This window comes from Bombus terrestris, chromosome 14 (genome assembly GCF_910591885.1).
Source record: "Bombus terrestris chromosome 14, iyBomTerr1.2, whole genome shotgun sequence".
NCBI lineage: Eukaryota > Metazoa > Arthropoda > Insecta > Hymenoptera > Apidae > Bombus > Bombus terrestris.
Window position 1 is genome coordinate 4010716 of NC_063282.1, and position 22509 is coordinate 4033224.

General features: G+C 41.6%; 1 protein-coding gene across 3 annotated transcripts in view; it reads right to left on the reverse strand.

Moving 5' to 3' along the window:
• LOC100643342 (zinc finger protein rotund) overlaps positions 1–22509 on the reverse strand; it is a 250018-nt gene that overhangs the window by 117342 nt on the left and 110167 nt on the right. For 2 of the 3 annotated variants that reach the window (XM_003400619.4, XM_048412106.1), the window contains exons 3-4: positions 3306–3374; positions 3171–3222 (exon numbers count right to left, since the gene is read on the reverse strand). In XM_003400619.4, the coding sequence (XP_003400667.1) occupies positions 3171–3222; positions 3306–3374 (121 nt within the window). The remainder of the gene's footprint in view (positions 1–3170; positions 3223–3305; positions 3375–22509) is intronic. The other variant, XM_048412107.1, reaches the window with a different exon arrangement.

The window sequence follows — 22509 nt, forward strand, 5'->3', positions numbered from 1 at the left end:
AATTTAATTTTTTATTCTAAAAATAACAAATAAAAATACACCAATAGTGTCGAGATAAAAGTAACCAAAAAATGAACAGCTGATTGCTAGACTGTGAATTTTTATATAATTACGAGATATTTGAAGATGCAAAAATCCACAAAGGTGGAATACAAACATCCAGGTAATCCAGGTTTGGCAGGTGAGACGAATTTTTGCCTAAATTTGTTCCCATCGTGGTCACAAGAATTTGAATTCGCATAAATATCCTCGGCGTACTAATTCTTTACCGCTTGGTCATTAAATAAAGGACATAAGCTAAACGCGAGGACAGACGTGTAAAAAATAGCTGGTAGAAAAAAGTAGCCGTTGTTTTGCTCAGTTTCTTTCCACTTATCAAGTGAATCGGTACACGAGGCACCGTCAGAACAGGCCAATATAGTGGGGAAAACGTGCGTCTCGTAAATGGCCGATCTACACGACACGTCGCGCGTGCCATTGGCAGTGAAAAACATTTATGGAAACGTGCTTCACCTTTTACGAGTGAAGCCACCGATTACTTAATCCCTTCGGGGAGAGCACCGGGAAAAAATGACGGCCTGTGAATGGCCTAGGTCATTGCCGGCGTTCCCTCCCGCTTCGTTAAACGCCGATCGATGATTTCAACTCTTTCGATAGCAGGAAAAAACCTGTGTCATTTTCTCTCGTTTACATCTGCCCGAATTCTAACGAGCCTTGCTCGACACTAATCATCGTCGAGAGATTCTGCAAATGAAAAATTATAAATTGGAAGGCTGAATTTGCTTTCTAACTCTATACTCGTATCGTTGTTTTATTTTCTTCCGATTTTTTTATTGATTTTGAAGGTTCAATTTTTTTTTTTTTTTTTTTTAGAATCGACGATACAGAGATCGAATACCGATCAATATCCGGCGAACGAGTTTCGGATAATTTGAGAACGGAGATGTTAGTTATAAGGATGTTTGAAAAATTGAAAGGCGATTTTAATTTTTTACCGGTTTGCAGGCTTCGATATTTTCTAATTCATGCTAGAAAGAATGAAATTTGATTAGGAGATTTCGCGAATTGAAATGAGGATTAAGAACGCGTTACGAATGCAAAAGTCTGACCTGAATTTTTAATTCCTCGAAAGCCGTGATTTTTTTAAGACTGAAAATATAAAGAAGTAATTCTGGTTAAGCTGTTCTGAAAGCGGAAGACCTGACTAATTGAAAGAATCGTTTCATTTTTCCATTCATTCAGAATAACAGAAGGTAATATGATTTCTTCGATGGACGTCTTCTAAAATTACTTTTCGTAATTGTAAGAAACATTTTAATAAATAATTTTTAGAGTGTCAACGAACTCCCAAACGTGCGTACCAAAGCTAATTAAAGATCCAGCATCAAATCTGCATGCTTAAGAAAAATAATTCAAAGTATGAAAAGCGCAGGACGACTAAAACGAAAAAGTTAACGTAGAAACATCCACCTCGTTTTCCAAATTCTCCTAATTTTCTATTCCGCAAGAAAATCATAGCAAAACACTTATACAACCCCTTAATACCAATTCTCCTGTGTCGACCTATAAAAAGAATCTGTGGAAGACCGAGCGCGAGATAGAGGTCAGGGAAACTGCAACGCGGAAGAAGGAAGCCGAGAAAGAGGACCACATAAAGGACCAAAGCGAGGACCAACAGAGAAACAAGAGATCCTGGTCCGGTAACAGGTGAAAAAAAAGAAGAAAGAGGGAAAAGAGAAAAGAAAAAGAAAAGGACAGGATGGGGACACGGTGGAATGATAAATTCGCGTTCACGCGTGTTTTTTGCCTGGCCCGAAGCGGTCCGCTCCTGCTTCGATCCTAATCGACGATCTTACGTCACGGATGCAAAGTTACAACCGGTTTCAGACAGCGAACCAACCTTACGAACTATGTTTACACGTAACGTGCGTCAGCTTCGGTCCTGTCTCTCCTTCCTCCTCTTTTTTCTTTCTCTTTTCTTCAGACAACCAAAGGTCTTCTGGTCGGTGTTGGATTATTTAACGAGAAACCTCTGCTTAGTAAGATGAAATCATCTGGCGTGTCTGACTTTGTATATTAAGCGAAGAATAAATAGTAGTTTGAGTGATTTGGTACTGCTAGAAGATTGTTCTGGTGGTCTTCTTTGGCCTTCTTGGCTTCGGTTCGGCTTATTTACTCGTTTTGAAATCACAGTTGCTATAGAATTATAGAATTTATAGAAGCTATTTCACATGGTACAATCTACAACGACGAAGATTGACAGAAAGTGAATTCATTTCGTGCTCGGTAGTTTCTAACGACGAAGATCGTGGAATTGAGAAATCGACAAAGAAAGTCTTCGTACCTTTATCCTCTTAGAAGCTCATAAAGAACGTCTGTCTTGTAGCGTCTATCTGATTAACATAGAATGGTTAATTAGATCCAAGAAATACCGAAAGATCAAAATCTAATCTTCGAAAAAGAAAGACAGGATCTTTCTCAGTGATACAAGTCTAAAGGTATAACTTTTAAAGATAGACATCACTCTGAACAGCACATACGATGTTCGACAACTACGTACAATCGATTTTCCTAACTTTAATAACTGCACAGAATTCTAACACCAAAATCACGATGAAGAGCCAACGAATAAATCGCGAATCTAGGTGGCACGAGCAATTTCCAAATTTTCAACCCCTCGATATCCTGGAATTGGCGATTCACCGTGAAAACCGCGTGGGTCCAGTCAACACGTTCTGTGCTGGCACCCTGGAACCGGAACGAGACAAAATTCGTCGAAAAGGAACAAAACGGGAGAAACGAAAGAAAAAAAGAATGAAACCGGAACGTGAAAGAAAAAAAGAAAAAAGAAACGGGAATACGTTCCATCCTCCGTGTCGTCGTTCACCTCTGTTATTTCAATATCCGTGAATGGCCGCACTATCGAATATTGAGTGCCAATATTTGCGCGCTCCTCGGTCCACGTTTATTCTATGTCCAAAATATTTTTTCCTCTAAGGTAGAAAAAGAAAGAGAGAGCGGGGGAAACGTTGACGATAAGAGAGCAACGGGAGAAAGGAGAAAGAGAGAGAAAAACGAGAAACACGCATAATTAAACCGGTGCCGCGAGGCATACGTTCACGGCCGATTAAGAGATCCAATTAAAGAAAGAAGGCAAAAGGACGACTCACCTTTCTGCAGTTGGCCATGGTCCGCGTTCATTTTCGCCTGCAACAGAAAGTGCTGCGCTTCACTAAGTAGAATTAGCACGGGGACCGTGAAAATTTCGGCCGTTCTGCTAAAATATGTGCAAGCGGTTGGCTCACCTCGTAACCTTGTTTCGCGCCCCGTCCGCCACCCCAATAGTCGCTCTCCTTGTCGTGCGGATTGCATTGCTGCGACAGAAAAAAATAGATATACGTTAGTTTATATAGAGCACAAAGCACCGAATATAGGGCACAATGTCTTTATTTTTCTATGTTTGAATTTATTCTTCTTGACTTAGATACAGCCGGAGGAAAAGATAGCTGGACGCGTAGTGGAAGTAGATATCATTGAAGTTTTCTTACATACATATGTATGTATGTGTGTACGCATTTGTAAATGTGAATATTAATTCCAATTACGTGTACTATCGGGTACAAAATCCGCAATCACTTAGTTGCCAACTCAATAATTATAAAGACACACAAAGACAAGCAGAGCTGAAATATCTAACGCTAATACGTTTAAATGAGTGTTTTATTTGTCGACCTACTTTTGATGTTTAATTCTTAATGGCGCACGTAGGACAGTGCTCTTCTTTTTCCATATTTCAAGTTATTCTTCTATTTATATTCTTCTATATTTTGTATCCCTTTCGTTTATTAAATAGGTGTTCATTTCTCGATTTATTTTTGATGACGAATTTTTAATAGCGCACGTAATGTAGTCTCTCTTTCCTATGTTTAAATTGATTCTTCCGTTTCTAATCTTTCGTATCGTCCACTATGCTGCTTCCAGTATCTTGCGAGCTTAAATATCGCGTTGTATTTTAAGAGGTAGACGCGTCGTACGATTTTGGTCTCTACAGCTACACATTCGAATCGCTTGGCTGCCGAGAGTCCTATAAGCGAACTAGAGTTGTAAAAATAAATCCTGGCAGTTATTGCACAATATATAAAAATGGCTCGCTCATGACGACACCAAGTTTGTCGCGATTACAATTTTGTGTCTGAAAACAGCTTGTTTCCATCACTTATTCCATCATATATTCGCCGTAGTTTCGTTCTAGGATCAAATAATCTAACTTGTTTCTTATTTTCTTCATGTCTCTGCTCGATTCCAAAAGCTATATCAATCACGATAAATTTGCAAAACAGTGTGAAATACTACAACGAATCCTGATTTCCTATTTGATCATGAAACTGCACCGATTACGTTACATTTACAAAACAATATCAAATCCCACGAATCCTAATTTCTCTGGGCAATTGCGAAACTATGCTACCGTATGAGCCTGTTTTTGCACGCTGGATGCGTATCATGCAGAAAGAGAATCGTGTGAAAAGGGTCACGAAAAAATTGGTGTGGAACAAGGTATAAAACTTGTATTAAACTGACGCAAGTTATACAGCAGGCAATTTAAAATACAGAGACGTATTCGCTAAAAACATTTTGTTTAATATACACGTATAGCACGAGTGCTTAAGAAAGGACGATTTTCAAGTATCCGCGTAGGATACTAACCAGCCAACTAATTATTACCGTGCGTCTTTGTAACCATGTACGACTAAATCAAACGTGTAAATGCGAATAAAACGTGTTAAAAGAGCTGCGCGTTTCAAAGAACCGTGTAAGAAGGGTATCGCGTAGAAAGAGTCACCAGGAGCAATTACGTTAAGTAACGGAAAATAAGACCAGAGAATAAGTCGACGAGAAGATCATGATTCATCGTCTTTCATCGATGAACGACGCAACATCGTCGAATGGCAATCACCGAAAACCGCGTAAAGAGTATCAATAATTGATAAATGGAGTATCGTAGCGAAGAACGAGGGTTGGTGAGCTGGTGGAAGTGAGGTGGAGCGTGGAAAGTAGTCGACGTAGCGAACTGGTGGAGGCGTGGGCAGCGAGGATCGAGGATGGCAAAGAGGACGGCGAGGGGTAAAAAGCACCGTCTAGACACAACATAGACGAGGGTGGCGGGCTTAGCCTGTGACCTTGGGCATCACTCGGCCTTCTACAGAGACAAACAATCCAACCCCCTGAACCATCTCTTTCGCTCATAAATTGTTAGGCGAAAACGCGTACTCCAGCCATAGGGGATGGAAAAGTTGTAATATAAAGGGGTTGTTTAAATCACGCGACGAAAGAATTCATTTGAGGGAAATTGAGCGAGATTTGATAAAATGAACCGAGCAACTGATATCTTTCGCTGTATGTTAATTTAATTAACATAAAAAAGAATCTCGCGCGATTTAATTAATATTTTATAAAATACACACGAGTAACCGGTTATTAATGCAGCACAGCTACCAGTGTATAAAGTCAGAATAAAAAATCTTGCACAATAGCGAAACGTTCGACGAAGAAACAAACGGAATTTTACATTACAAGTAATTTCGATCGATTACAAATTATCTGATTATCTCGTTAGAGTTCTATGATTTATAACAAGTACTTTGTCAATTTATCGGTAGTATTAATCCACGAATTATTGTCCGAGAAGTTTCGTATTTTTTCAAATCGTAGGACACGATGCAAGCAACGATGAGGGAATTATTAAGCCGTTTCTTCAAAATTCCTTTCCACAATCGAGTTTATTAAAAAACGGAATTCGATAATCGAAATTCTCCGAGAAGATGTTTAATAAACTGAATCTAATCAAATTGACCGCTAACAAAATTTTATCCGCATTGGAAAATAAAATTTGCATACGAGAAACTCCGCCCGAGTCTTCTCCAAATCCAGTCAACCCGAAAATGAAATTTTACTCTCGTTAAACGTAAAACTATAAATCGAACGTCACGAAAGGGAAGCTTCTTAATCTTTCGAATTTGTACACAGTAAATCACCGGCCGTCCCACTAATTGCCTACAGGAAAAAATTCTTTCCCTCGATTGACGGCTCCCACAACACGAAGCTGTGTCCAGGCTGGAAACCGTGGGCGATTTAAAAAGCCAACGAAATACACGTAGGACAAGGGGGACACCGGGGATGCCAGGAACATTAAGGGATGACCTCGTTTCCCTTCTCACGACCTCCTGAACCACAAACGACCGCGTACCACCCTCCGACAGGCCTCCGCAACTCGCAGGACCTTGCGTGTGGTCACGTATCCATCTCGAAGGACTCGGAATGCTCGAAGTAAAGGGTGGCCTATTCCGGACGAGGGATCGCGTTACACGAACGATAAAGTAAACGCGACCATTCGAATTCCTCTGTTCTTTCTACGTTATTCCTTGGTAAAATTGCTCGCAGTAGACTTTCTGATATATAGCTGACGTGTCTGAAATATTTGGCGAGCGATTTCACGTTGATAACGAAGCTTTTAATTCCTTCGAGAACGATCGTGTAATTTCTGTACCATTGCCATTTCACGACTGTGATAAGATGGTAGAAAAGTAATAAATAAATTATATTTCTGTATTATCGTAAATACGGACATTTTCGCAGATAATTTTATTCGATTTAATCTTTCTGAGAATGGCGGTGTAATTTTTGCTGTATTTTATAATTGTTGCAAAATGGTAAAAAAGAAAAAAAAATAGTAGATAAATTAAGTGTACGTACAGTAAATACAGAGCTGTTTCTAAGATAATTTTATTAAATATTGCAATTTTTGTAACACTATTCGCGTTGCTCCATGTTCTCCAACGTAGGTGGCCATTTTTTGCGGAGACCAATGGTCATTTTTTGAAAACCAGTTAATAGCAAGACACAAGTCTTATTTAATTTATTATATATTTAATTTAGACTCTATACAGAGGAGAAAGGAAATTAGTTTGGCAAATATAGCAACAAATATTTATAGATTAACGATTGAAAATGGTATATGGAAGGATAAAACGAGAACTTGATCGTAAAACAATCGTGCAATAATACTGAAATGCCATCAACCTTGTCGTAAGTCGATGTCGAAGGTGATTCGTCGATCGACCTAGTTCGGTAAGTACGAATCGATAGCGAGCCACTCGGTGGGACTGAATTTTACGCCCCCATAAATCCGAGGGTGTAGGACCGACCTAGAAACCGAGCTAAGGGACACCATAAGGCGTCGAAAGGGCAATGCTTTCGTCGGTCGCTCCACAGGTGGCTCGTGAAACGATCCGATTCTTGTGAGAAAGTCCAAGAACGTGAAGGGATATGCATTTTCCGTGCGAGGATGGTCAACGCGACCCTAACGCCGTCGAAAGCTCACCCTCTCGCGAACGACCGGATAAAATCCCTTCCAGATATTGCGATCCTGTCCACCGACACTTTTATTGAAACAAAATTTCGATGTTTCTCCCATTCTATTTGCCTGTTGATCCGTGCATTTACGAAATTCCTTATTTCATCGAAATTTCTCCATTTATTTTTATCGATGCTGATGACTGAATTTCAACGTTTGGAGACATAATTAATCGTGTATCATATTTCGTAATTATTTTTACTGCGATAAAACGTAGGATATAGGACGAAAAGATTTCGTTTCTATTTTTTGGTGTTATGTTATAATATTGTATAAAATATTATATAATATGTTGTAATATTGTATAAAATTGCCCGGACGAAAGATGTTTGTGAGTGTAAAGTACTTTTTATGGAAATTTAGAACTTTCCCAATTGCAAATTATTGTATTCCAAAGGATCTGAATTTTCTAGTTTAGTGTTACGAATTTGTGAATGCTTTTAAAAAATAAGATCCAAGTAGGCGAAGTCCATATAAAGTATCGATTGATTTTAGAAATTGGAAAGTGCCACTGTGAGTTACCATCTTCTAAAATTATTCCAAGCTCCTGTAGATTTTGGACATTTAACGAAACTAGTTCATTTCCATAGCCTCGTGTTCTAAAAGTTCTCGACTCCTACCAAAAGGAACAGACGTAGTAAATTGTTCGTATCAACCAATTAATCAAGTTGAAAATTGTACAATCTCTGTAATTCCAGGTAGCCATATTTTAAAGTTAGTCTCATTAGACGTACACACGCAACACTTGTCGAAAAGATTCTACTTCTGTTCTAAAAACTTTCGCCGCCCTAAGTGAAACCATCCGAAGGTGGGAAGATTCTTCACACGACAGAAAAAAATCATGAGTGTTTTGAAGCACAGACCGGAAATGGGTACTATCCGTTTCTATTTTAAAATCGTGAACGAGAGGAGACAGAAAGTTGGAGGAGCGAGCTCAGGGCGAAGGAAATCGTTGTTGAGCAGGAACAGACCGATTCATCCCTTAAATCCATCCATCCGCTGGCAGATGGAATCGAGATCGGTCACGTGACGGTTCAAATTGGATCTGGTAATGAGAAGAATAATTGAAGAGCCTGGAAGTCGAGCGACCGAGTAATGTCGCCCTTTGACATTTGTCTGACATTTCCTACAAGGGTTGCCGACCTAAATCCCTTTAAGTCGAACCGACCTTACATTATATTTACACGAGAAAAAGCGGAAAGGAACTTTGGTTAGTTGCATTCTATTATACATCAAGACTATCAACCAAAATGAGATTTATATACAGCATAGGACGAAACGAGGTTTAAATATACGCAGTAGAGAAAAAACTTGGTATTTTGCAAATTGCAAAACAGATTGTACTTGAGAAATATAATGTATACCGCAGAGTAGGGAAGTATCAACAACATGGTGAAAAACGTCTAATATAAATGTTACTATTACGTGCATATATTAGAAATAAATTACCTACTTAGCTTTCAATTTCCTTTTCTTCGCTACTGTATATAAATATTCATTGTTCTTTTCTAAATTTAGATCGAAAGATTAATCCTATTAATTATCCTACTGATAATTAAAGAGCACAGGAATATAAGAGGGTTAAGTAACTTAATCTAATATCAGTGACGGATTTTGAAACGTGTCATCCGGCGAACAGTCGCTTAAATTTCTTAATAATTCAATAAGAGAATCAGCCTTATAGGTATGACGAGCACGTTCAAATTTAAAAGTAAAGTTTCAACAAAGAGGGCGAGGGGTACGAGCGAAAAATAGACTGCAACGGATGTAATATGTATACCGGTACACGGCCCTCCTTATAACGCTGGAAGCTCTGACATTCGGTAAACCAAGAAGCTTTCCACCTCCTCTAAAGCTCCTACTGTGCAGCTTTATTAAAAACCGAAGTCAGAGACCCAGTAAAATTTCTCCACTCGAGGCCTCTCCATTCCGTCACTGAAGCACGAAGCGAGTTCGTTGATCGAAATATCCACGATCACCCTCCAGCTACTCCCGCATCCCCTTTTCCAAGCCACGTTTTTCGTGGACACGAAACACAGGCCCTTCAAAAATTCAACTCGATAATTTCCATCGAGCCGGAAACACGACGGCGTGGGACGAAGAGGGTGGGGATGGGGGAGGTTGCGTCGTCCGATGCAACCCTTACGTCCAGGCGAAAAAAAGGAAGAAGAGGGAGGGCGAGAGGATAGAGACACGAGGGAGGATGGAAAAGGCGAAAAGGAGGGAAAAAATGGAAATACATGCTCGACGATCCCCGGATTGGTAATCCAACCTACCCACGAGCAGCTCGAAGGGAAGATAAAGAAGGGAAAAAAAATACATTTTAGCTCGCATCCAGGCGCTGCAGCCACTCTCTCCTCTCGCTTCGAAACCCCCTTGGCTATCCTCTCTCTCTCTTTCTCTATTCCGTACGTCGGTGTAGGTGGTCGGGCCGATAGTCGAGAGAGCGTCCCGATAGCAAAAGGACGCCGACGCCCGGCATCGGAGGGTGGCCGGGGAAAAAAAGATCACAAGGACGGGGGTAAAAAGGAAGAAGGGGTTCGTTCGTTCGTTCGTTCGACGGATGAAGAGAGAACGCGACGGGGACGAAGATAGAGAGCGAAGAGTAGATCGAAGGAGAGCAAGAAACCGGGCTGGATGAAAAAGAAAGGGAGAAGAGACAGAGGAAGAGGGCGCTCCGTGCCGCCTGAGCGGCGGGGGTTGAAGAGGGGGCAGGCGAAACCGGCCGGGGGAGGGAAAAAGGTGGAAAAAAAATAGCGGAGCCGAGGAAACGGGAGGAAAAAATCGGCCAGCCTCCAGGAAGGAGGAGCGCGGCTGGGGAACCAGGGGTGGAAAGATAGAAACGGAGGGGGTGGAAGGATCGGGTAAGGCTGCCAGGAAAGAACAAAGAAGAGAGGTGCGATAGGAATAATAGCCGATAGAGAACGATGAATTTTCTCTACTAGAGGTGAATTGAAAAATCGTCACTGTAAATGTTTCCTTTTAGAGATGACGCTTGCAACTTGAATTATTTTCTCGATACAATTATAATCGAATTATCCGTCGTGACTGAATCTTCTGTAACTTCCATCCGAGTTAACGTTATAACTTCTGATTTGCTATTCTAAATCTTATAAAAGGGACGAACCACTATTCTCTGGAAAGAAATTTCTCTAATATCTGAGATTGATAAACAGACGGTACAAAATAGCTGGAAGATCTTCGCCAGTGAATTTACACGCAACGTCCGAATAACAGTTAATCGAACGAACGAAATCTCATCTCCTTGAAACTAACAAGACACCTCTACCATTAAAACCCCCCACCCCGAAAAATTCAAGCTCTCGAAAGGACAAGAAGAAGAGTGGCACGTTCCCCGGTGTCCGGCGCGAGATAGACGTCGGAGGGGGCGACAGCCAGAGGGGTTGGAAGGGCCGCGGGGCAGGGGGGTTCGGTGGAAGAGGCGCAAAAAGACGAAAGGGAAGAAGACACAGTGCTCGAAGGGGTTGCGGAGAGGACGGGGGTTGGGAGGGTGGAAGAAAAAGGGGAAGGCGAACACGGCGAGAGAAAGAGATAGGAGCGCGGTACGAAAAGTGGGTGGTCGGGTGAGAGAAAGGGATAAAAAAAGGAGAAGAAGAGGGGTGGGCAGAGGAGGCTAAGGGGCGAAGGAGAGAAAGAGAGGAGAAAACGAGGGGCCCACACGGTGCACATGCGTGACCGTCCGTCCGCGTACGAGGCGGCGTGTATTGATCAACCAAAGAGCGCCACGACGCCGGGCGTCCTTTCTGCGAGCCTTGCTTTTTTCGGCACGACGGCCAAGGGTGGAGGAGCTGCTAGATGCTGGCGGACGAAGGGGGCGAGTTCACCGTTCCGTGGCGAGGAACGCCGAGCGACGAAGGGAGGCCGCGTCGCGACCTAGCCCAACAGGACGCCCGTGACGTCACCCTCTCTCTTTTCTTTATCTGTCGTTATTTGCCACCCTAAATCCTCCCAACCCCTTGGCTTCGCGCGGTCGTTCCTTTCGACCGTGGTCCTCCAGACCTGACAACCGGCTCGTTAAGCAGGAATTTTCGTGACAGTCGATGCGAAGCTGGTTCCATCGGGGATGCTTTCCTCGAGATAGAAAGTTCCTGAGGATGATCGTGTTAGTCACGACGTTCAGGACAGTAGGTGTTCCTTTCTGGTCTTAGGAGTCTGGCTATTTTGTTAGTCAGTTTAGGTTGCGGAATCGTAGTTTTTAATGGCGTAGTTGTGGAAACACATTCGGAGGAATCGCTCGACGCTTCTTTCGTAGCTATTCCGCCTTTCGCGTAGATGCTATATATTTATAAAGTTGGAAGGAATGGGAATATTTATAGCACTTAGATAAAGCACTTTTTATTAAGTCACGAGCAAGTTCTTTGTGTCTCAGACCTACATAGCGAGCTTAAATTGTTCTAGTGCATTTTTGTATCATGCTAAAATAGTATGTAAGATGTTTTATTTACCGTTTAGAACAATTACACACTATATCATTGCTTGGTCGTCGAAGGATCGATAAAGAAGTACGATAAATATGAGTGAATACGTCAAAGAAGCTTCTGACGAAGAAAGAAGATGAAGATCTGATAGAAATTGGTAGGAAGAATTGTTAAACCAATCAACCGATCAGGAATTAGATTAGAACTTCAGCTGACTAGAAAAATAGCTGTACCAAAGATCCATTTTTCGAAATAAGGATAATTACTTAAAATGAAATCGTTTCAGCCATAAATCATGTTTGTCGTGATTGTAATACAAAGTAAGCATCGTGATCAATGTAAGTTAGGGAAATTTTCATGCGGAGCATACCTAACGCGATTCTCGTCGGTGGTGAAAGTTAAAGCTTCACTTTCATCGTGAGCAAATTCTCCGCGAAACACGGTAACTAAGTGAACGGTAATTGTTTAACGAAATTATAACAAGCATCGTTGTGGAAACGAGTTTAAAATTCTGGGGGAGAGAAAAGAGCGGCAGGGCGAAATATTTTCCATGCTAAACACCGGAAATTACGTTCCATCGAGAACGAGCTTTTCCCTTTAATTTTTCCACCCCTACCCCCTTTTCTTTGTATCCTTTATCCTGCTCTATTTTCCGTTTCCTCTATTTTATTTTTAGTATTTCTGTCGTAAGAAGGAAGAAGGGGAAGAAAAGTGGGCCGTGAAAATGCGAGAAAAGTGGGAAACTTTCCAAGTTCCTTCGCGGATATAATTTCGTTAAGAACTCTTCTCGGAGACTATGATTGCTCGTTTTTAAACCTCTTTTTCTTTCAATTTGCTCTCCTTTCATTAATTCATTCTCGTTGTTGTTACAATGTTTCCTTCGTTAACGTCAACTAAGTGTAAAATCCCGCGTTTTATCCGAGTGACGAGATTAAACGAAATGCTGTTCCTTCCAAGATAATCAATTCCTTCTTCATTTACTATACAAACCTCACTCAGCCAAAGAATACCGGAGAACAATGATGTATTTTATTTAATAAACCGTGAATTTTTTCCCTATTTGGTAGCACAACATAATCCCAACCTAACTCTTTCACTGTTACAGCTGTACTCGTCGTTCAACTACAATATAAACACATTCTATGTACGTATTTATGATTATTATTTCTTCAAGACGTTAATTCTTTCTATCTTTCTATCTATCGCTTTTGGAAAGGAAATGACGTTTAGCGAAGATGTTTATAAAGTACATCCGTGACGGTATATTCACCGATTCATTCGCGTAATCTCAACATTTCTGTCGACAAATAAATAATTCTCATGCTGCGTAAAACAATTTAAATATCGATATATATCAAATATATACACACGACAAGAAAAGTTCTCAAATCACAAGATGAGCCTACGTCTTCAGAGACTATTCACCGCAGAAATAAATTTCTAACTGTAATTATAAAAAGATTCTACGATATTCTAAGAATACATCTCTCAAGTGCTCCACAGAGTAACGGGAAAAATCCTACGAGTTAAGAAATTAGCGTCTTCTATGTTTCTCAAGCTACCCCTCAGACTAACCCTTACATTTTGCTTTTGATTTTTCTATCGCCCACGGCACAGCTCAGGGTTCATCGATCCGAACCGATGACTCGAATCCCTAAAGTAGGCTAGGCCGTTCGATTCTTGTCAATCTTTCATAGTTAACGTCACCTTTTCACAGCCAAGCCTAACCTGTGAGTACCAACTTCCTTCGATACTCCCTTACGTTAGCTTCTTTTTTACGTGAATTTCTTCGCTGGCCAGTGGCCACGTTTAAGCAAAGCGTTTTTCTCCATGAGAAAGATTAAGGATCACCGGTTGATCTTACGCTCGACCCCTTTTAAACACCTCTGGCGACAAGCAAGCTGCGTTGAATTTTTTACGCCACCGCTTAGACGATGTTTAAGTATTATTACAGCACGTTTAAAACGTATTCTGTGGCCAACTTGAATCTGTTGGCATTTTATGATATGAATTTACGAGTCCTTGGCGAAATTGTAGGAAATCGTTGGTAGACAACGAAGCTTTAATTTATGGCAGAGGAACCTTGAAATACTTTTTTAGCTCTTCTGTAATGCCTATGACTTTTTACGTACTACTTTTACGACGCGATCATCCGATACTGATGAAATTGTACGAGATCGTTGCTAGCAAACGAAACTCTAATTTAAGGAACAGGAATCTTCCTTAGGAAACATACTTCGTACGTACAAAAACTAATAAATGTATTTCTAGATTTACAAATAATTCTCCTCTGTTTTCTGAATTTTTGATAAACGAAAGCAAGTACAACTTTAGTAGCAATTTTCGTATTATCGAATTCTTCGTGTCTCGAAACGAAATCACCGAGAACAACGGCGACTGATGTTCCATATGAATTCGATAATCTAATCGGGCAATCTCGACCTTAACAAACGCTACGAATATTTCAAATCGATGACAAATTCCCATTTCCATCTCGCTATCTCCCCGTTCCACATATATTTCACGTTCAGACGAGTGAATATTTTGAAAAAAACACGGTCGAAAGGGCGGTGTGCCTTTTTTCCACTGTGAAACGAGACTCTGTTTTCTCACAGGCGATCGCCACTTTGGCTGGCAAAGTGCATCCACGGTGTGTATCTCGTCGGCTGACGGGTCGATTCAATGTTTAGAGAGGATTACTTAATTCTTAATGCCCCTAAAGGGCCTCTCGTGTTTAACTATCCGCCGGGAATCAACAATTCCCTGGATCCTCGAGTGCTATCTGTCGCGATGGATTTAGCCCCCGTTGCGTTCGATCCTGCGATCCGACGCTTCAGCAAGGCTTAATTGCGCCTCGATGCAAGAATAATCGACTGTATTCTATGACCCTTCGACGCTCTTTCCTTCCACCCTTTTTTTTTCATAGTTATGGGAAAATAAGTTAGTTCGAGTAGCTTTGAGCGAAACAATTTCGTACTTGAACATACACCACATATATTCTGTGCAGAGCAATAAACGTAATGATCTTTAATGTTTCAGATTTCCCTCCAATTTTCTTCCTTCTATTCGTTCCCTCTTCGCTCTTTTGCTTTCATTCTCTTTCCATCCTTCGCTTCTTATTTTCTTCCTTCCTCCCCCTCGTCAACTTAATTTCTTTTTGTTTTCTTCCCTTCCCTTCCCACTTTCCCTATTCTCCTTCTCCTGCGAAATAAGTACGTAACAGGAAATTACGTCTAGTCCTACCAAACGCTTAAGCAGCGTTTTATTCCGAACGTTTCTGGCGATGGAAGAAACACAGTGCGTCTAAAAACATCCATCACAAACGATATTACCAAACGTAAAATACAGAAATCTTCTACATTCTCAGAAACGCGTATGCAAAATATACAGTATTCGATAGAAGAAAGTAGACAAAGAATTGCTTATTTATTTATTTATGAACTTCCGACGTACTATCTTCGCCACTCGCGTCATTTGCCGTGTAAACTCTCCAATTCCCAACAGAGAGCAACGTCTACCAACACAATCGTACTGGATGCGCGATCATCAAAAGTTCGCCAAGCCGTGGGACTGAAGCGTTAATTTCGGATCATCCTGCAACTATGTATCGGTGTATTGCATCCAGGAGAAGCCATAAACGAAGGAAACATCGAGGAGTCTGTCCGAAGAGAGTCCCTTGACTGGCATTAGAGGCTGACCCAAAAGACTGATCGTCCTTGTTGGTCGTCATCTTAATGACTTATAGCCAGGCCGGCACTAATGACACAAGTCAGGGACGACGATCCGGTGGGTCTCCCCGTGGACCAGCGATTCTTAGAACAAGTCTAGGTCGTGAAACAGGGTGAACAGACTCGAAACATCGCTGTGTAACACGATGGAGTCGAGTTTCGAGTCGTGACAGAACGAGACTACGCGATCGACCGGGCCAAGGTCTTCGACTTCCACTCGGCTCACCGAGGGTCCTGATAAATTGCTGGCAGCTGGCAAAACTCTCCTTCTCCTCCGCCCTCTTCAAGGGGTTACACGCTGGCACACGTGGCCGCGTGAACCAACCGGTATGGGACCTGTTCTTTCACATTCGACCTAGACACCTTTACACGTACGCGAACTTTCAACTTCGCCATGGACATTTGGTTAAGGCGGGTACAAATCGTTCGATGAAAGGATATTTAGCGGTGTTTGAAAGAGCCAGCAGATAAAATGGCAAAGAGTTGTCAGATTTGTTGACGGTTGAGATAATTGGAGCGATATGGAAGGGACGTTTGAAGGAAAAAGGTTCTTAGATTTTTGGTAGGATGATTTTTGGTAGAGTGTTGGGATGACGCGAGAGTGTTGGGTAAAGTGGGATTGGATTCTAAGATTCGTCGATCGAGTTGCTTGGATGTCTGAAGCGTTTGGATCAACGTTTGCACAGAAGAGGATTCTTGGATATTTGGCCAAGTATTTAGAAAGATTGTTGCTAGTAATATAGAAAATGGCTTTGACATGTTTTAGGGAAAATCATGTTTGCGATGGTTTGAGGAAAGACGGCGAAACTTTGGAGGAGCCGAAGTTCTTTTTATGAAAGATGGAGGATGTAAAGGAAGAGACGAGCTGAGAAAATATCAATCTATATTTGGTGCAAGAATATACTCAGGGCCCTTTTTAACCCCGACTTTGGGCCATCTATTACGTTAACGACGTCGATTGGATCCAAGCTAAGAAGTAAAAGATCGGTAGGATAGGTGGCTTGCCAGCAGCATGAATCACCGAAACGACGTACAGGAAGCAATAGAAAATATGAATAACCAAGAGGAAGGGAATAAATCGTCGAGAGAACACCAGAAATTGAATCGTTCGTAATTTTTATTTCCACATACACTGCTGAACCCAAGTATTCAAACGCTTAATGATACACATATGAAACGTTCTAATTGAATCGGATCACCAAGTAAACGATTAATCGGAAAAAGTTACACGTTCGTGTAAGATGACGATCTAAAATACACAGGAAAAAATATGTAAAATATTATTTCAGAGAATTATAGGAAAATAATTAATGAACAATTTCTATATCCACAATGATGATTCTTATAATATCATATACTATATACATTATATTATATAATATCATATACGTATAAAGACCGAATCTCTGGAAGGAACGTCATTCTGGATCAACGAAGGAAGAACTTACACACGTATAAACACACACATGGGGTTCAATGGATTATCTCAGTTCGAAGACCTTCTATACTCCTCCCACTTGCTCGCCAGCTATCTAAGACACACATGTGTTCCCACAGGGTGTCAGGGCCGTATCGCTTTCGTGACTTTTTTTGTAGGCTAGGCCTAGAAATCGAGCGAATGCGAGAGAAAAACAGAGAGAAAAACAGAGAGAGAGAGAATGAGAGAGGGTGGCAAACGGGACACACATGTGGTCTGTGTTACGTTAACCTGCCCCTCTGCCTCTCACCACCACCCGCGGACGAAACACGAAGGGCAATAGGGGTGGGGCGACAGCGAGTGATAAAATTCAACAGTTGGCCCCGAATTGGCGGCTCTTCTCTCTTGTCGCCTCGGTTTCCCTCGTTTCCAGGGGAGACCGTTGGCCCGATAACCGATCGCCTGGAATTTACGTGACTTCTGACCCTTCGCTCTCTGCCCGACTATCCTCCCTGCCCGAAAAAAAGTCTGGTCAGTGAACTGCCCCCTTGAACGACGCGCTCCTTCCAGAAAATTTTATTGCACTGTTTCGATCGTTTGGAACGTTACAGCAGCGGCTATAGTCTCAAACTACGCACACCTGAATCCTATGCCCCGAACCACGTTAATAACATTCGGCGAAAAGTATCGATTTATCAGTCTGTCTATAAAAATTTTAAATTCCCAGACGTCTTAACCGCGGACATCTAAATCCTTCGTTCGAGTTAATCTCGATAACAGGAGACAAATTTTGCTAACTTACCAATCTCCCAGAAATTTTTCGATTTCTTGCTCTCGTCCTAACCGCGGACGCCTGATTAACTGCAGTAACATTGGACAAATTCTAAGCCACTAGTCTGAGATTAAAGCCGACCCTAGACGCGTTAAGATCTAACCACGACCTAACCCAAGCCGAAACGCACCGTTTCAAACGTCTTATCACCCCCTATTGCTACATCGCGAGAGAAGAAGATGGAAAAACTGCATGGAAGATGAGAGATCGGTGGGAAAATGGTGGAATGGAGAGTGAAACGCGAGAAGAGGAGTCGAAGTGACACGTATCGGTTCGCTGACCCAAATGAGACAGGAAGAAAGCGCGCGAGTATCGCAGGGGTGCAGCCAGAAGGGGTGGAGATCTGACCCAGACGAGTTTTTCCGCCGGTTTCCCGGGGATTTCCTATTTTTCCCGGTCGTAACGTCGGGCGGTGGGTCGGTAGTCTGCAGACAATTCGCAGTAAAATTTTTACAGCCAACCCCCATCTCTCTATTGCGACACGGTTCGCCGCGAGGGGTGGAGGCGGCGGTGGTGGCGGCGGTGGCGGCGCTCCAGACGCGCGGAATGGCCGCGGCCTGCTCGCGGAAACCCATAAACCTATACGTCTGCCCTCCAATCTCCTCGAGCTTCGCTATTTCGCCGTACGGGAAAATATTTTACGTCGTCCCGACGTTTATCTGCGATCGGGACTTTATCTTTATTTCCGCGTTGGGATTGATTCGAGACCGGGTTATTAGAGTCTGAGCGCAGCCTTTACGACTATTTCTCTCTCTCTCTCTTTCTCTCTATAGCTCTCCTTTCCTCTCTGTACACTCGTCTGGCTCGATATCTGTCTCGGTGAAGCCGTTTGAAACGATTTGGTTGAACAATAGGTGTTGATTATGTGTTTTAATAGAGCTGCGTGTTGTATGGCCAGTTTAAGTTGTCGCGTAACAAGGAGTTACCGAGACTCGCCCATTGTCAACTGAGGATTTAGTCGTAGCGGACAAATGATTGCTTAATATTTCACTCTTTTCTTCATTCGCGCATACGGGTGTTTTAATGTCTCTGCAATATTAGGGCCTGCGTGTACAAGCGCGTACTATTGTATAGTTGATCTTCATTTGGTCACTTGTTGTTAGATAGAAATTAAATGAAAGAGAAAATAGAAGAAGGTAAACTCAACGGCAAATGGAGGCAGCGTCTTATCCGCAATAAACAACAAACTGTTCCAATGTTTTAAAAAGACTAAAATACTCAAGCGGCTCTCAGATCACCTGAAGATACTTTCGTTCGGAATTTGGAAGAGAATGTTACGTTTAAATTGGTAGGCATCAGAGTCATTGGAATGAAGTTGTCCAGAGCGATTAGATTAAAATTTCATATACAGTTGGACGGAATGTTTGAATTAGAGGCGATTTAAGAGATACGCGCGGCGCGCTATCAAACTCTACTCGGCCGATTTTATTCCGGAGGCTGGGACGCATTTTAATCAAGCGAAACCGACGAAGCCCGTTTATCGAGACATAATCTCTCAATCCTGCCGAGAGGATTTTTACAGCTCGTTTAGGGGCAAAAGGGAGCAATATGGCCCGGTTCTCTGCTTCGTAAAATGGAAGTCGCTCATCGACAGCGACGCTATCACAAAGGGAAATCACACTAATGAGAATGATCCTAGCAAAGTGTTACAAATACTTCGTGGCAATGTGTTTAACTATTGGGAAGCTTGACGTGGACCATATGGGAAAAATAATACTGGTATAGTGGCTCTCATTCATGGTTGGAGAAACCGTATATATTACAGAGGAAATATTTAACCCTTCAACTATGTATAATAAAATAAAAAACAATTCAGAGATTGAATGAATAAATAAATATTAATATTTGAATTAGGTGTGATGACATTTCAGATGGAAAATTTATAATACTACGTTTCATGTCTTCGTTATACTGTCAATGCAATGAAAAGATTTTCTTCGATTTTCTAATGAAAATGATTGAATTCTCTTGCAACAAACAGCGACTAATAATTAAAACGGACGTGTAATATACTTTTTATCAGATGTATAGTATTCATTTGCGAAGCTCAATGGCTAAAATAATTAGTCGAACTAGAAACAATTTGTATATTTCTTACACGTGAGAGACACATGTAGCAAGGGATTAAATACGAGTCTTGTTTACTATTTAAAAAATAAAAAATGAAATTTTCGACAATGTGTAAATGGGTCAATTTTCTGTTGTACATTTTAAAAACAGTACTTAAGACACAAAACGAGGCCCGAATAAAAGATTATTTAGCGCTGACGGATAGAAGAGATCGTACGAGCAACTCGAATTTCATATTGCACCATTCTAAGAAATCGAGCGCGACTGTGCCCGCGTAAATCAGTTCACAGCTCATTAGGAAGGGCCCTCACAAGCCATTAGAAAAACTCTCGGACCCACTTACGCTGAAAACGGCCTGTTTCCTATACATCGCTGTGACTATCGTCCAAGAACAATAAACAATAGCAACACGTGCATCGGCAACCTTCGAAAGATTATATATTTCTCCTGCGCGTTACAAATCGTCGAATAGAACCGAGGATACAACAAACGAGCTGAATGTTAATAAATCCAGTTAAACTATCCAACTTTCGGTGGGAAATTTTCGATATTCCGATCGTACGCCACGGTTGCTGTATTATAAAAGTCAAAAGGAAAATAAAATGAAAATTATTTTAATCTAGAGAGAGAGAGAGAGAGAGAGAAATTTTCGATATTCCAATCGTACAGATACTTGAAACGGTGCTTCGTAATAAGATTTATATTTTCAGAGAATCGATTGGACTCGAAATTCGATACCAAGAATGATCTGCTATTCTGTACATCATCTGTAGATTTCTTAGATCTATCAAAGATCTAGATACCTCGAGAAATACAAAATTTTCTAATTGTCAATTCGCATTCGTGGCTCGTGACTAATTTCAACTTCCTTAACGTGCTCGATAATCAACGTGAGAAAAAAAACGATTGAATAAATAGCATTGTCTCATCAAACTGAAACATTCCGAGAAACAGATATATTTCATATGCACGAACTTAATACGACGGAGTACATACATGCGTATGTATAGCAGAAGAAGGGAAAAAAGTGGCACTCGAGTCTCGGAGAAAATGATGTTGAGTTCGGGGCGAGAATTAAATGAATATCAAGTCCAGGAACGCGATTCCCTCTCGTAACGGCACTTTAGGAGGCTACAGGAGATTGGAAGTTTTAGATGCAGGCTGCAGACGAGCGGTTTTATGAGTTTTCCGCGAGCAGCCCGCGACCATTCCGCGCAGCCAGCCACCTCTCCTTATCCCGGCTAGACAGCTGTAAAGTTTCTTGGGTAATAAAGCACCTGTGCGGCCCATAGCCGTGTCTATATAAAATTCATTACCACCGCCGGATATTTATAAGCGTTATGTCATCGTCGTGCTTAACGTGCAAACGCTTGCCCGTCGTTCAACGTCGCATGTCGCCGGTGTCGCGCTTTTCTCTTTCTATCCGAAGTCTGCAGTTTGCACAGAGGATTATTTTTTAGTAATTTGTATGGAAATATCTCGAGTTAGAAGATAAGAGAAAAAAGAAGGAACGGAACGGAATTAAGTTTGGAAAATGAAGTTATTTAAGCGAAGTGCGCGATACTTGCCGTTGTTTCCGATTATGGGCTATATATCAGTGAAGTAACATTTTTGAAGATACTTCGGTGAGAGTACAAATTGCTCGCGAAGATTTTCAAGACTGAAATTTCCTCGCGAGCAACGTGAGATTTGATTTTTGTCCCGAATCCTCGTTCAAATGCCGCGTTGCGCGTGCAGTACGCAAACTTTGAAAATCGTCCGATCGGAGCAGGTAGTTGGAAAAAATATAAAAAGATCCTCGGACACCTATCAATATCTCTACTAAATTATAGAATTCTTGGTTACGTGAAATGTTTGAAACATTTGTTAATAAAAATCAAAATTCCTTTCAAAGAGATTTCCCGCAGAGTACTCGAACGAATTTCAACGAGGAGAAGCGCAATATCAAACAAATTTCTTCGCCCAGAAGCGAAACATCGACGGAGCTAGCCGGCACCTGCTCAAAATCAAAAATGCTCAAAAAATCGTCCGGTTGAAGCAGGCTGTTGAAAAGAAATGTCCTCGGATATCTATCGATATCTCTACTGAATTATACAATTTTTCGTTACGTGAAATGTTTGAAACATTTTTCAATGAAAATTGCTTGCCAAAAGATATTGCCGACTGAAATTTCTTGGCCAGTACTCGAACGAACTTGAACGACGAGAAACGGAGTATCAAACGAATTTCCTCGTGAAGAAACGAAACATCAATGGATCTTCTCGATACCTACGAAATTACTCGAGAAATCGTCCAGTTGGGACAGGCTGTTCCTGCGGGAAACCGGACGCCGCGCCGACAAAACGTTCATTTATATCACATGCAGCCAGGCGGGAGAGGCCTCGTATAAAATAGCCGAACGGAACAAGCGCGGTGCCTCAAAGGGAACACATGGTTCCACTCGTCCGGCGGCTTCTCCTACGTCGCCATTAAATCGACTCGTACAAGTAGTCGCGCCGGGGTTAAAATGTTAAAACGCAAGTCGACCCACTGCTGCACTTCGACTGGCCTGTCGGCGTGTAACTCTATCTCTTTCACGCGTACACATCCACCTTATTCATGATACACTG